This window comes from Lactuca sativa, chromosome 1 (assembly GCF_002870075.4).
Source record: "Lactuca sativa cultivar Salinas chromosome 1, Lsat_Salinas_v11, whole genome shotgun sequence".
Taxonomy (NCBI): domain Eukaryota; kingdom Viridiplantae; phylum Streptophyta; class Magnoliopsida; order Asterales; family Asteraceae; genus Lactuca; species Lactuca sativa.
This window is the reverse complement of record NC_056623.2, coordinates 31,628,105-31,644,468: the sequence shown is the minus strand read 5'-3', so window position 1 is coordinate 31,644,468 and position 16,364 is coordinate 31,628,105. Positions and strand designations below refer to the sequence as shown.

General features: G+C 28.9%; 2 protein-coding genes across 2 annotated transcripts; one reads left to right on the top strand and one right to left on the bottom strand.

Moving 5' to 3' along the window:
* Positions 1-511: 511 nt before the first annotated feature.
* On the top strand, positions 512-2,391 carry LOC111913496 (UDP-glycosyltransferase 85C1). Its single transcript, XM_023909200.3, has 2 exons — positions 512-1,131; positions 1,231-2,391. Exons 1-2 carry the CDS (start codon positions 603-605, stop codon positions 2,175-2,177), a joined length of 1,476 nt encoding a protein of 491 aa, XP_023764968.1. The 5' UTR covers positions 512-602; the 3' UTR covers positions 2,178-2,391.
* A 1,604-nt stretch (positions 2,392-3,995) lies between these two features.
* LOC111913495 (UDP-glycosyltransferase 85C1) lies at positions 3,996-14,741 on the bottom strand. The gene is made up of 2 exons (XM_023909199.3): positions 14,184-14,741; positions 3,996-5,091 (listed from the first exon to the last, which is right to left on the bottom strand). The coding sequence occupies exons 1-2, from the start codon at positions 14,695-14,697 to the stop codon at positions 4,145-4,147; spliced, it is 1,461 nt and encodes a 486-aa protein (XP_023764967.1). The 5' UTR covers positions 14,698-14,741; the 3' UTR covers positions 3,996-4,144.
* Positions 14,742-16,364: the final 1,623 nt, after the last annotated feature.

Sequence of the window (16,364 nt, the reverse complement as noted above, 5' to 3'; positions counted from 1 at the left end):
GCTTTTAGATTTTGAGCGTTTTGTTTAAACTAAAAGCTAAACGCTCGTACTATCAAACAAAGTTTTTTGTTTAAACTAAAACGTTTTGTCAAAAACTAAAAGTTAGAAGTTCCCAAACACTTTCAAAGATTCCATGTCAAACATGCCCAATGTAATTTAAAAGGTAGATTATCGTGTATGTACGGTTCCGTTCTATAAAAGTAGTTTAGAAGTAAATCAAAAGGCATGTGAGTTGTCATTTCAAAATAATATATATATATATATATATATATATATATAAAATACTCGTAGCTCTAGACACCGTAATGATCAACTTAGTGAAATAATAATAATTTATGTTTATTAATTTCGTCAATGCTTATGTCATCACGCACTTGTTAAATTTTGTTTAAGAATATAAATAAAAAAATTGTAAAAAGACAAATATTGACCAATAAAAAATAACATGTCATTTCCAAGGATGGTAGTGGGGCACAAACAATACTACGGAACATAACGATCGATTTTTACAACAACTTGGGACTTTTAATTTAACATATAAAAAAAAAAAAAAAAAAGAACTCGATCGACGATGTAATAGTAATACAGAGAGAGAGAGAGAGATGGATGCAGCGGCCATAATCGAGCAGAAACAGCCTCATGTGGTGTTCATACCTTGTCCAGCACAAAGCCACATCAAATGTATGCTCAAACTAGCCAGACTTCTTCACCACAAGGGCATCCACGTAACCTTCATCAACACTCAGTCCGACCACAAGCGCCTCGTAAACTCCGGTGGCACTCGCTGGGCCGATGAAGCTCCAGGTTTTCAATTCAAAACGGTTCCAGATGGTACCCCTTCTACCACTACAGATGATCGTGGTATTGAAATTGAACATACCCAAACCAAAGCTCAGCTCTGGAACTACCTTGGAACCAATTTCTTTGATTCTTTTCTTCATCTTGTATCCGAGCTGGATATTCCAGTCACCTGTATTATTTGCGATGGGTTCATGACTTACACAAATGCTATTCATGCTGCTGAAAAGCTTAACATCCCCATCATCCTTTTCTGGACCATGGCTGCCAGTGGGTTCATGGGGTTTTACCAGGTAAAAGTTCTAATGGAGAAAGGACTTGTCCCACTTAAAGGTTAGATCCATCAGTCTTTTCACCTTTTTCTTAATATATTCATTCAAGAGGGTGGCCAGCTTGGTTACCTAATTAATCAATCTTGAACTTTTTTTACAGATGAAAGTTATTTGACGAATGGTTATCTTGACATGGAAATAGATTGGATTCCTGGAATGGAAGGAATCCGTTTAAAGGAACTACCTGAGTTTACACGATCCACAGATCCCACTAGTCCTATGTTTAAATTCCTCCTGAAAACCGCTCAAGCGGCTGATAAAGTTTCGCATATGATCATCCATACATTCAAGGAACTAGAAGCGAGCCTCGTCAAAGAGCTTAAATCTATTTTTCCTAATGTCTACTCTGTCGGGCCTCTGGAATTACTTCTGAATCAGATTACAGAAAAAGAAACCAACAAGTCGTCGATTTGCAATGGCTATAGTTTATGGAAGGAAGAACCGGAGTGTGTCCAGTGGCTCCAGTCGAAGGAACAGAACTCCGTGGTGTATGTAAACTTTGGAAGTTTAGTAGTAATGTCTTTACAAGATTTACTAGAATTTGGATGGGGACTTGTTAACAGTGGACGTGAGTTTCTTTGGATTATACGGACTGATTTGGTTGATGGGGAGCCTGTGGTGTTGCCTCAAGAACTCAAGGAGGCGATGAAGGGTAAAGGCTTTGTAGCAAGCTGGTGTTCACAAGAAGAGGTGTTGAACCACCCATCTGTTGGTGGGTTTTTGACTCATGGTGGGTGGGGTTCGATCATTGAGAGCTTGTCGACTGGTGTTCCAATGATATGTTGGCCGGTTTCTGGGGATCAGCAGACGAATTGTAGGCAAATGTGCAAGGAATGGGAGGTTGGCATGGAGATTAGCAGGAACTTGACTAGGGATGAAGTGGAGAAGCTTGTGAGGGAGTTAATGGAGGGAGGTGAGGGAAAACGAATGAGGAAGAAAGCTTTGGAGTGGAAGAAAATGGCAGAAAGTGCGACTGGGTTCAATGGCTCATCTTCTCTGGATACGGAGAAACTTGCTAATCAAATAGTGAAGTTTTCTAGAAACTAGATGCCCAACAGTTTCGTTTAAAATAATCCTTGTAATTGTTTAAAAAAGCTTTTAAGTGGTCAACACAAAGTAACAAACCACTTCAATTATTTTCCAACCATTATTTTGAATATGATCGCAAGAATAATGGTTAACGTTACATTCACTTTTGTAGTAAACAATCACTTTTTTTTCCTCTAATAAATCTACTACGTAGATTCAAATTGGCATCACACATCATATTATATTCCATATGTTAATTTTAATTGATTGTACTATTCTACCCTAGGACCCACCGGCAGACATAATTGTTTCTGAGTGTGTCAATTACCTTATTTCGTCCTAAAAATGTAAAGAAATAGTAAATCTGTCAAATATTCATTGGAAATCAATCACAAATCCATTGGAAATTTGTCACAAGGTCTCATAAGTATAAATTCAATGTAGATCTGTCAATAAAACCTTTTAATGACAGATTTTTAATGAAAACTACCGTCGAAAATGAGTTTTTTCTAAGTAGTGCGCCTCCTAAAAAATTTGTTTAACCCCTGAGCTATAGGACCCTAGCCACCGGAGGTTGAACTCAAGGTTTACAAACAGTGGCGGAGGGAATGGAGAGGCTGCCGGGTGTCTAGCCCCTTCCAATATAAATATTCATTGATATATATATATATAGTTAAGGTCTACCATTTAATTAAAAAAAAGTTCTATATAATATAAAATGTATGTCGGTTAGCCTTTTAATTCTTTTACAGTGTAATTCTAATAACTAGAACCACGGAACCTAGGTTAAAAGCCCAAAGCCCAAGTAATACCCCACTTTAATTTAATTGGCATAATCAGGTACACTGTGAATGGAATTCAATATTTATTATTAAACCTAGCACAAAAACACATATCACATATGACATACCTCCTTTTTAATTAAACGACTGAGTTCGACTTTGAAGATCAATTTCTTGCTTTTTCGTCTACTCACTTTGAAGATAACTTTCTTGCTTTTTCTACTCACTTTGAAGATCAATTTCTTGCATGTGCTACTACTTATGCTACGCTAATTAATTAGGTAACTTTTTAATTTTTATTACATTTTGTTTTTCTAGTAATTTGTAATTGATAATATTATCTATTCATAAGTAGATACAGTATTGAAGGTATGATAATTCATTTTATTATAACTATAAATTTATAGGGTAAAATATAAGTAAGAAAAGAACCATCAATTCTTTATTCAAACGAATAGATATATGTGACCCATAATTGCATGTGATTAGTGATAATACTAAAGAAGATGTTTATAATATACATTCATACCCTTATAAGAATATTAACATAGAAGACCCTATTGAACCTGAAAAAATGATATGTCAGATTTAAAAGAGGTAAAATTATATTCTTTGATTCGTAATCGAAGAAAACGACCTTCAATCTTAACCAACTTGATCAGATTAGACAATTATATATTAAATTTGGACTATACCAAATTTTTAATTCTTAGTGATTTTTATCTTTTAAAATTTTAGATCATTACCCTATGCGGTTATAACATTATATTTTAATACATTATTGTGACGTGAGACTTTCAGCCTTTCTATTCTTAAATCCTGGCTCCGCCCCTGTTTACAAAGGTTGAGTAAAGAACCTTGTGGAGCATAAGCCAAACTTTTTTGAGCATGAAATTTATCGAGATGTTTTGAATACCATGTAACTAAGACAAATTTCAATTTTTTTATGATGTGTTATTGATAAGTTGATGGTTAGTTTATTGAGACGTGAGTTATTTTGTCAATAATTGTATTAGTGGTTTGCTATTTAAGAAATAATTTATAAACCCATCAATAAATAGAATTTGTGTTGTTCATCTTACAACAATGCTCTTATTATTGCTTATGTTATGAGAAGAAACAAATTATTGAAGAAACACCATAAATTAAGCACGACTCTATCAAGGATCTAGATTAAAAAAAATACAACATAGGAAAGCAAATCTAATTTCTTGAAAACGCATTAATGTCATCAACAAGTTTTTCAATATCCAATAAAGATGAACCTTTCGGACTCGTTGCAATTTCTGTTATTCTCTTCCATTCCATAGCCTTGTTCCTGATTCGTTTCCCTTCAATTCCTCCCATCAATTTTCTCACGAGCTTCTCAACGTTATCCCTCTTTACATTACTCCCAATCTCCATGCCAACATCCCATTCCTTGCACATTTGCCTACAATTAGTAAGTTGGTCCCCGTAAAAAGGCCAACATATCATAGGGACACCAGCCGATAAGCTTTCAATGATTGAACCCCACCCACAGTGTGTCAAGAACCCACCAACCGAAGGGTGGTTTAAAACTTCTTCTTGTGGACACCAGCTTGCGATAAAGCCTCTCTTTTCAATCACCTCTTTGAATTCTACAGGCAAAATAGCAGACTCTCCTATAACCAAATCGGGTCTTATGATCCAAATAAAATAATGATTACTATTAGCAAGACCCCAACCAAATTCTAGCAATTCTTGTAACGACATGACTGTTATGCTTCCAAAATTTACATAAATCACTGAATTTGGTTCCCTCATTTCTAGCCATTTAATACATTCAGGTTCTTCCTTCCACAGACTATAGCTTTTAATATCAAGATTTTTTGTTTCTTCGTCATTTTCCGTCTTATTCAGAAGTAATTGCAATGGCCCAACCGTGTAGAGATTAGGAAAGTAATCTTTGAGGGCTTTAATGATAGTGGACTCCAACTCTTCAAACGTGTGGAGGATTATATGTGAAGCCTTCCGAGTTGTCTCAGCAGACTTTATAACAATGTTATAGCCCGATTCATTTGGGTCTATGGTTCGTACGTAACTTGGAAAATCCTTTAAACAAAATCCTTCCATTCCCGGAATCCAATCTATTAAGGTGTCAAGATACCCATTTGTGAAGCAACTTTCATCTAAAAAATTATCACGGTTAAGTAATTATGATAATTAACTAATAAGTAATTTAATATTGAACTTTCCAGAAAAATGATCCAAATTCAGTTCATGGATTGAGTACAACATTAGTTTATACTTTAAGGAAATAAGGAACCACATAAACAATTTTAATTCTTATTTGTCAGATAAAAATATCAAGAGCAAAAAGTATAAAATTATAGCTTATGCAAGATGGACACGATTAAAACATTTCAAGGGCATTTTAGGAAAAATTATATATATGTTTTCTTAGACAATGTTACTCGTAACCTTGATTTATGTTAAAAGATATGTCTCCTTAGACCTTGATAATCATAACCTTGAACTTTGTACTCACTTTATTTGTATTTTTATTTCAATTTTTATTATTCACAAGCAAAATTACTCATATTTAACAATAAGTTTACTCAAACTGATATGTTAGTTAATTAAAGGGATAATGACTTGAAAGGGTAACAAACTTTCGACTTTTGTCACATTTAGTCACTAAACTTTTTTTCGTTGTCTATTTGCCACTAAACTATTGAAACTGTTCATATTTTACCCTTATGACCGGCTATTGCCGGTCATAAGGGTAAAATATGAACAGTTTCAATAGTTTAGTGGCAAATAGACAACGAAAAAAAGTTTAGTGACTAAATATGAACAAAATCGAAAGTTCGTTTCCCTCTAAAAAGTTCAATGACTAAATGTGAACAAACTTCCTATTGTATTGTGTTTTAGCAAATTATTTATTTTTGTTTAATTGTAGCAACATTTGTTGATGAGGAAATCTATAAAATAAAAAAACAAAATGTAACATCCGGATTTCCAGGTATCATAATTTAAGTATTTTTCTTTTGAGTTAAGAAGAGAGACTCGACGAGTTGACGCCTCAACTCGTCGAGTAAGGTCGCGACTGATGACTCGGATTAATGAATGGCCTCGACGAGTCGGTGAGGCGACTCGACGAGTCCGTGTTGTTGGCAGAAACCCTAAATCTTTGGGCTCGAGCCATATTTAAAGGCACTTATGACCTTCAATTGCGACTACCTTTCCCATAAGTGAGAACCCTAGCGAGCTTGAGTGTGTAGAGTGAAAGGAAGAGCTATCTTGAGCTTTTTGGTGTGATAGATCTGGACCCTTCTAGGTCCAGAGAGCCGAGAATATGAAGCTTTAGTAGAGTAAACCTTGGGGTTCGAAGTTAGGAAGCATTTATGGTATTTTTATGGTATATATAGTTATTTTCATCCTACACATAGATATGAAGTATTTTATATAAATTACGTGTTATGTGTGCATATTATTTGAATACTTGCTGTCTATGCTGGATGAACGATTTTATACATGTCTTAAAAGATTTAAACGATATATTTATTTTATATCTACAAATATGTTGCGGATGAAACATGGGTAGATGAAATAGTTGGTGTGTGATGAAATAAAATGATGAGAGATAGGAGATGATAGAAAGGTGATGATAATTAGGTAAATCGATGATGATGAATATGTGATGTAGGATGAAAGGAGATACCATAACCTTAACCAACAATGTGGCGATGTAGTCATCTATCAGAGTATAGATGGCGACCACGGACTATTCTAGACAACTCAGTGGAAACACCAGCAGGCTCATAACCTGTAGGTGATGAATTATGAGTTCAAGCGATGTTGTAACTACGTATTCATGCGATGATACTCTAACCCCTTACTATGAATTACGAGTTCAGACGATGTTGTAACTACATATTCATGGGATGTCACAAATTTCGCATGCCAAACTAATGGTCATAATTCACATCAGTGAGAATGGTTCATTTTTTTGTAAAACCAAAATCAGATTGGAAATTTTGATTTTTTATTTTGGAAAATGTCAAACCATTGGTTTTTTATTTCGGTTTTGGTTTTTTGTTTTTTTTAAATATATTTTCAGGGTTCTGTTTTTTTTTTTTTTTTTTTTTTTTTTTTTGTTTTCATAGATTTCTTCATCAACAAATGTTGCTACAATTTAACAAAAATAAATAATTTGCTAAAACATAATACAAGAGAAAGTTTGTTCACATTTAGTCATTGAACTTTTTAGAGGGAAACGAACTTTCGATTTTGTTCATATTTAGTCATTAAACTTTTTTTCGTTATCTATTTGCCATTGAACTATTGAAACTGTTCACATTTTACCCTTATGACCGGCAACAGCCGGTCATAAGGGTAAAATGTGAACAGTTTCAATAGTTCAATGGCAAATAGATAACGAAAAAAAGTTTAGTGACTAAATGTGACAAAAGTCGAAAGTTCGTTACCCTTTCAAGTCATTATCCCTTAATTAAATTTCATATGTGAATAGCATAGAGTCAGATAATTAATATAAAAGAAATACTTACATATATGTGAATAATTACTGGAATTTACATTTTGATGTTAACTATTATTGCTACTTTACATGTGAATAAACATATAAAAAATAAATACATTTTACATTAAATAACTTAACTATGAAAGTTTTATTAACAAATTATATATATATATATATATATATATATATATATATATATATATATATATATATATATATATATATATATATATGTTAAGATCAAATAAGAAGAGTATTTTTGATAAAAAGATAAGAAGATTTTATATGCCTGTAATTTTAACGATCCTATAAAATTAATCATTAGATAAATCAAAAATAATATGATTCACAAGAACAAATTTGCGAAAAAATATTTATATGATTCATTTTTTGGTAAATCAAACAAAAATTTATTTTTCATTCAATTTCAATGAATAATAACAAAATCATCTATACATATTCTCAAGATTATCTTTTTTGAATTATGTTTCTTTTAATCATGTAATTATTCATTTTACTATTTTGACAAATATATATATATATATATATATATATATATATATATATATATATATATATAGAGAGAGAGAGAGAGAGAGAGAGCTTACATTACTAGTAACATCTATTTCTTCAAGGAAATCTATAATAAATTCTATTTGTCATTACTAGGAGGTATATCTATTCTATTCTATATAATAAACAAATAGTTTTAGGATATAGGGCGTGTTTGGCAAAAGTAATTGTTAGCTGGAAGCGGGTAGCGTGTAGCAGGTAGCTGGTAGCGGGAAGCTGTAGCTTTTATTTGTTATATTATTGTTTGGTAAAAGTAGCTGGAAGTTTTTCAAATATATAAAATTACATAAAAAGACAATATATTAAAAATAAATAAATATATAAATATATTTTTAAGGTTAATTATGAAAATTGATTTCAAAATCTTAGGAGCGTTTTGTTAAACGCTACATGAAGTAGCTTTTAGAATCGGAGCGTTTTGTTAAAACTAAAAGCTAAACGCTCGTACTACCAAACGAAGCTTTTTGTTTAAACTAGAGCGTTTTATCAAAAGCTAAAAGCTATAAGCTCTCAAACGTTTCCAAAAGCTCCGTGTCAAACACACCCATAATGTGTCAGTCTAATACACCAATCGTATTTATTACATGTCATGTGTTAGTCTTTTGGTGCTCTTCATTTTTCTTTTACTATAAAATAAACTATTTATTTATAGCAAGTTAGTTAAAATTAACTACAGAATGCCAAAATATTTACTCTAAAATTTAAAAATCTAATTTTTATAACAATATGAAGACTTGTTTAAACTATTAATGATTTTAACCAATCCAAAATAATCAGAATTACATACCAACTATAACTCACGTAATTTGTTTGTGGATATTTAATTTTATTTGTAACTTTTATGTAATTAATAATTAAATATATCTTTCAATTATATATATATATATATATATATATATATATATATATATATATATATACACACACACACGATTGGAGCGCCGCAACCCATCGTAGACCTTAGGCCCCATAAGTGACTCAAGAACCCACCTTCATCCTCGTTCTCTCTCTGACTCACTCTTTCTCTCGTTCCAAAAGGCTTGATTTGGTTTAATTCAACAAAAGAGCAAAAGTCATGATTTGGCTATACAACATTTGAATCATCATCGGATCGAGGCCATAAATATTTAGACTTTGATGTAGGAAATCGAGAACCAGATAGAAGTAGAGGCGATAGCACTGGGAGGAAGAGATTTAATTATCGTCACGTAAAGAATGGGACTCAATTTGACTGTGTGCTTTATCGATTCAGCCGACCCTATTCTCTTAGCCACCATCGATTTCTCCCAAGTAAGTTCTCGATTCCACAAAATCAGTTCGTTTCCATTAATCCTTATTATATTTGTATAAATGGACAATTGGTCCATGAGGTCACAAGTTGTATGTATTTATATTTTTGAACTTCATTATTTATATGTGTTTTGCTTCAGGACCACTCAGAAATGTAGCAAAGTTGTTTACAACAATGGTGGATGGAAATTAAGAAACTATTGACAATTGATATTCACCACACCAAAATGTCAAAATATAACATCATGAAACAAGAATGTGAATGAAGATTCTTTCATGAATGACATTTTATTCTAATAGAATGAAGATTTTTTTTAAAAATGACTTACTATAAAGCTTGTATTAAATCGATTTGTAGCGAATAATTTATTAAAAAAAAAACTAAATTTGGGCGAACGTCTTATAGAATGTGACAGTAAAAATTGTTTTTTTGTTAACTTTTGGACCTTAGATTCTTCAATGATGTTAATAATAAATGCTTATTCTTTAAGAATGAACAATCTTCAACTCATGGTTTAAAATTTTGTTATTCTTCAACATGTTCATTCAATCAGAATATGTATTTTGTCATAATTTGTATTCAATCAGAATATGTATTCTATTAAAATATTTATTTTAAACTCTTGGTCATCATTCCTACATCCACACAATATTTACCATCCACATTATAACCAATATATATATATATATATAGGTTTAGGTTCTATGGAAAACAAAAAACTCTAAAAAAAACCTAAAAATCATAAAAATGCATGAAAAAAATACTTAGAGATCACAATTTTTTTTTTGACTTTATATTCTTAAAAATCGCAACTTTTTATATAATTTTTGCCGAATTTTTTTTTTGAAAAAAAAAACCAATAAATAAAATAATAATAAAATAAAATATAAATATAAAAAAATTGATTTTTTAATTTTTTTTCAGCGAATTTATAAAAAAAACCTGCGATTTTTAAGAATATAAAATAAAAAACAAAAAAAGATTTGTGATCTCTAGGTATTTGTTTTATGCATTTTTATGCATTTTTTGGGTTTTTTGTTTTACATATAACTCTTCCATATATATATATATATATATATATATATATATATATATATATATATATATATATATATATATATATATATATATATATATATATATATATATATATATATATATATATATATATATATAGGGTTAGGTTCATTTGAGACCACTTATATTTTGTGAGACCGTGAGACGCATTTGTTTATTTTTTTTTTATTTTTTTTTAGTTAATTCATGTTCCGAAAATAATATTTAAAAAAAGAATTTTTTGATTTTTCCATTTATTTTGCATTTTAAAATTATTTTTAGAATATGTACAGTGTAATATTCTATTTAGAATATTTCACGTATTTTTCAAAAAAAATAGAATTTTTTTTTTATTTTTTTTAATTTTTTTTTTAGTTAATTCAAGTTCCGAAAATAATATTTAAAAAAAGAATTTTTAGATTTTTCCATTTATTTTGCATTTTAAAATTATTTTTTAGAATATGTCAGTGAAATATTCTATTTAGAATATTTCACGTATTTTTCAAAAAAAAAAAACGGATTTTTTTTTTATTTTTTTTATATTTTTTTTATATTTTTTTTAATTAATTCAAGTTCCGAAAATAACATTTAAAAAAAGAATTTTTGGATTTTTCCATTTATTTTGGATTTTAAAATTATTTTTAGATTTGGTCTCACGGTCTCACAAAATTAGAATGGTCTCAAATGAACCTAAACCTATATATATATATATATATATATATATATATATATATATATATATATATATATATATATATATATATATATATATATATATATATATATATTGTAATAAATAAAACCTAAAAATGACACGTGTCAGTATTTTAGAATGTCTATTTGATACGTGACATTTTTCTATGATTTTTATTATTTTCATATTTGGTGACAAATCAAATTCAATTCAACTTTTGAATATACAAAATCTTATCCTAATAATATTATTACGTTTATTTTGTTTAACAAATTAATTCATAATTACTTACAATCGACAATATCTTGGTTTTTTTTTCATTTATTATTTTTTTATTTATATAGAAATTTTAAATATACTGACCGTGGTTTTCGTGGGTTATATATATATATATATATATATATATATATATATATATATATATATATATATATATATATATATATATATATATATATATATATATATATATATATATATATATATATATAATTCAAGGAAATAAGATTGAAGTTCGTATTCAAAATAAATGGGTTCCATAGTTTCTATGGATTTTAACCTAATATTATAATGGACACCTAGTTTAATACAATACCACGGCACTTTTATATGGTGTATATTTTTTAAGTTAATAAATGTATTTTCAAGATCTAAATTCGTTCGAGTTTTCATTAAAAAACAAATGTTAGTGTCCAAAGTTGACTGGTTTGACTGATTTCTAGATCGTGAAAATTCAAGTATATGATTATTTTGATGTAAAATTATAAGTTGACATTATGATTTTTAATTATGCCAAAGCTCATTAATTTTTACATCTAAAACAAATGTATTTAAACTTATACGATTTATATTAACAAAGTCTTTTTTTTTCGTCTGAAATGATTTGAATATAGATTGTTTTACATATTAAAACACTAGGTGTAAGACCCGTGTATTACGCGGGTTTATTAAAAATAAAATTTTAATACCGATACATAAATATGAAATATTTTATAATGTAATACTTTATGTTACATAGCATAATGTAATTTTCTGAAAATTTACAAAAGAAACTAAATCATTCGAAATATTTATGAGAATTTATTACCAAATTAATAGGATGATTTTATTTTCTTATAGAACTCATTACAAATTTATAGAATTTTATTTTAAAAAATTGGAAATCCCTAAAAAATGACAAGTGGAAAATAAAATTTTTAATATTCTCACAAAATGACAAGTGTCAAAATGAATGAGAAGATGACATGTGGCAAAAAAAACTTTCATTTATTAAAGAGGATTTCATTATGAAATTTTTTATAAACACAATTATCAGTATTTGGATAAAACCGAATTGTCTATTTGGATAATTCGGATTAGACTATTTGGTTTGGAATTTTTGGAATTTTTGGATTGGGTTTCTACAAAACCTAATTATTATTTTGAAATAGGTTCAAAAAGTTTCATCTAATAAAATATATTAATATGTTTTTACTTTTAAAAAAAATTTATCTATAAAATATTAAAATATAATATAACTTCTTAATAGTTGTTTATAAATTTCAAATCGTAACTAACTAATTTGTTTTTGCTTCTTGTATAAATTCAGTAATATTATAATATTATATATTGTTTTTAAATGTTTTAATTTTTAAAAATCAATCCAACCGAATTGTAATTGGATCGAATCGGATTGGAATTGAATTTACTTTGAATTATTTGGATCGTTGTTTTGAAAACTGAAATCGATTTTGATTCACTTGATTGGATTGTATGAAACCGATCCATCCAAACGAACACCTTTAATTCTTCATGGTAAATCTTATTCAACACTTTGCAATATGATTATAGGTCGCAAACTTTCATGTAATTATTTTTCGAAAGAGAAAATTTCATGTAATTAAGTAACTAAAATTTCTGATTACAAATGTTTATCGCTACATATACTTCTAATAAATCCAGCCTTTTCTGCCGAAATTAATCATAATGTAATTAAATTTTATAATAAAAAACCTGAAATGTTTTTGATCTATGCCAATAGTTATATTTATTTAAATAAAAAAATTAAATATTAATGTATTTATTTTTCTTTTATTAATAAAATATATGCGAGAATTTTGCATATCTTCATTCAATACTAGGTGTAAGACCCGTGTATTACACGGGTTTATTAAAAATAAAATTTTAATACCAATACATAAATATGAAATATTTTATAATGTAATACTTTATGTTACATAGCATAATGTAATTTTCTGAAAATTTACAAAAGAAACTAAATCATTCTAAATATTTATGAGAATTTATTACCAAATTAATAGGATGATTTTATTTTCTTATAGAACTCAATACAAATTTATGGAATTTTATTTTAAAAAATTGGAAATCCCTAAAAAATGACAAGTGGAAAATAAAATTTTTAATATTCTCACAAAATGAGAAGTGTCAAAATGAATGAGAAGATGACATGTGGCAAAAAAAAACTTTCATTTATTAAAAAGAATTTGTTTGAATTGAACAGCATATATATATATATATATATATATATATATATATATATATATATATATATATATATATATATATATATATATATATATATATATATATATATATATATATATATATATATATATATATATATATATATATATATCCAATTAAACGTGGTTTTCGGGTTAATAAAATTGCCTTGTTTGAGGTTTTCTCTTGTGATCCTAGATGTATATTCGGTTGTTTAATGCAAATTTTCTTAATATTTTTAAAATTTTAAATTGAATTCAATTATTTTAGTTATTTATTTATTTAAATTATTAGTTTAAATTTTAAAAATAAATAAACATTTTAATTTAAATAATTAAATATTTTTTTTCCTTATAAATTTTGAATTTTCTACATGTTAGATCTTCATGTTTGTTTATTTTTTTGAATAAACTCATGAGCATCACAACTAATTCCACAATCATACACAACTACAAACTTATAGATGTTTTATACTGCTTTACAGATTTGGTGGCCGATCTTTCTTAAGAACAGAAATTATTCAACTTAAATATTTATATATGCTTTATACTGCTTTATACATCATATAAATTCTTGTTAGTAGTTAAGTTCTTAGAATTAATAGAGGAGTAAATAGACAAACCTTTAAGTGGGATAACTCCTTTTTCAACTAGATTCGGACCTTCACGAAACGCCATGAAAGCACAAGCAGCAACGGTCCAGAAATGCATGATTGGGATCCTAAGCTTCTCAGCAGCATCAATGGTGAAAGGCATGAGCCCATCCGATATAATACAAGTAACCGGACTATCTAACCTCACCACAAGGTCAAGAAAGGGAGCCAAACAGTTGGTTAGAATAGAATTACAGAGTTCACCTATGTCTTGAGGGACATCCACGTTGCTGTTATCAGGGTCATAAGGAAGACCATCAGGAATGGTTTCGAACTGGAACCCTGGTGCACCATCGAGGCAGTCTGGTCCACCGGAGTTGAGTAACCGCTTGTGGTTAAATACTGTGTTGACGAAGGTTATGTGGAGGCCCTTGTGATGCAGTAGCCTTGCTAGTTTAAGCATACACTTGATGTGGCTTTGTGCTGGAAACGGTATGAACACCACATGTGGCTTGCTTTCACAGTTCACAACTACTGTTTTCATCTTCCTGTGTATTGTTGTGTGTGTTTTATGTTTTACTGAATACCCAGCAGAGGCTTCTTATATACAGAGATGACACAGATGAGAATACGGTTAGGTGGGAATTCCATTATCCCATCATTATTTAAACATTGGTATTTGTAAATACACACCCTCTAATCTCTGTAGTATTAAAATCAAACTACGTTTAATGTTTACATACTATTTTACATTCATGGTCCTTTATTTACATACTATTTTATAATTTTCTCCCTAGAACTTCTTTTATCACTAAATGGATCATTATCTACGACAACCATTAACATCATCAAGTACAATTAATGTTATATATATATATATATATATATATATATATATATATATATATATATATATATATATATATATATAGAGAGAGAGAGAGAGAGAGAGAGAGAGATAGAGAGAGTTAGGTTCAAATGTTTTCACTATCTATTGTGTGTCCGTATGATTGATTCTGGACCAATCATTTTAGTTAATTTAAGAAAGTAATTAATGCATATTAAATGCTGAAGATGTAATTAATACCTATTATATCTTCAACATGTAATATGCATTAATTACTTTCTTAAAATAACTAAAATGATTGGTCCAGAATCAGTCATACGGGCACACAATAGATAGTGAAAACAAAATAACCTAACCATATATATATATATATATATATATATATATATATATATATATATATATATATATATATATATATATATATATATATATATATATATATATATATATATATATATATATATAGAACCGGCAAATATATATAATAAAGAGCCACCAAAACCACGCTTAGCAAAAAGCTAGACAGGCGGTGCGCAGCAAGATACAAAGTCTTTATAAGCAAATAAAATGACAAATACACCACTCAACCCATTTATACGAGCAATTTGCCCTCTTGTGTTTGATCCACCAGAAAGCCATATATATTATGTTTTCAGCCACTTGTGTCGGAGAGATACGGAGATTGTTAAAGATTATGTCACACCTCGCCTTTCAAATCTACCAAAGTGTACGGTAGAGTATGCTAATAAGTGTATTTTGTTTTTTAGGGCTATTTCTCCAATTTGCAGCAAAATTTATTACATCTCTAACATTTTCAAGTTGGTAGATGGAGATATTGCACCATTTGATGATCTAGTCACAAACCGCAGTTACAAATGGACACTTGATTAACACATGATTCACCTCTTCATCCTAATGTAGACAATAATCATAGGTTGAAGCTCTGATATGCACTCCTTTTTTTCAGTAATTCGCATGAAGTTGGGATACGACCTAAATTAGCTCTCCATATGAAACATGAGACCTTAATGGGAACATCAATTATTGTAACACTCCAAAATTCAAAGAAATTTAAAATTTTCAAAATCAACCATTAATCAACATTGTTTACAAAAAGAGTCATTGTTTCAAAAGCATTATTCCAAATCAGAGTTTTTCCAAGAGCCAGTGACATAAAACATGAAGTTGTATACAATCACGTCTTTGCTTCCCACGATCCTCAGAAGTACCTGAAACGGTAAACTAAAAACTATAAGCCAGAGTTTAGTAAGTTCCCCCAAAGTACCAACACACATAAACATATAACAGCATATACTGGGTCCATAACTAAAAAACTGGTGTAACACTCGAATCCAGGTATT

Bases quoted from the DNA above. Each gene is read 5' to 3' on its own strand.
- LOC111913496 (XM_023909200.3), top strand. From the start codon at position 603: ATGGATGCAGCGGCCATAATCGAGCAGAAACAGCCTCATGTGGTGTTC. The intron at 1,132-1,230 runs GTTAGATCCATC...CTTTTTTTACAG, and splicing joins AGGACTTGTCCCACTTAAAG to ATGAAAGTTATTTGACGAAT.
- LOC111913495 (XM_023909199.3), bottom strand. From the start codon at position 14,697: ATGAAAACAGTAGTTGTGAACTGTGAAAGCAAGCCACATGTGGTGTTC. The intron at 5,092-14,183 runs GTTTGTCTATTT...ATAATTTTTTAG, and splicing joins AGGAGTTATCCCACTTAAAG to ATGAAAGTTGCTTCACAAAT.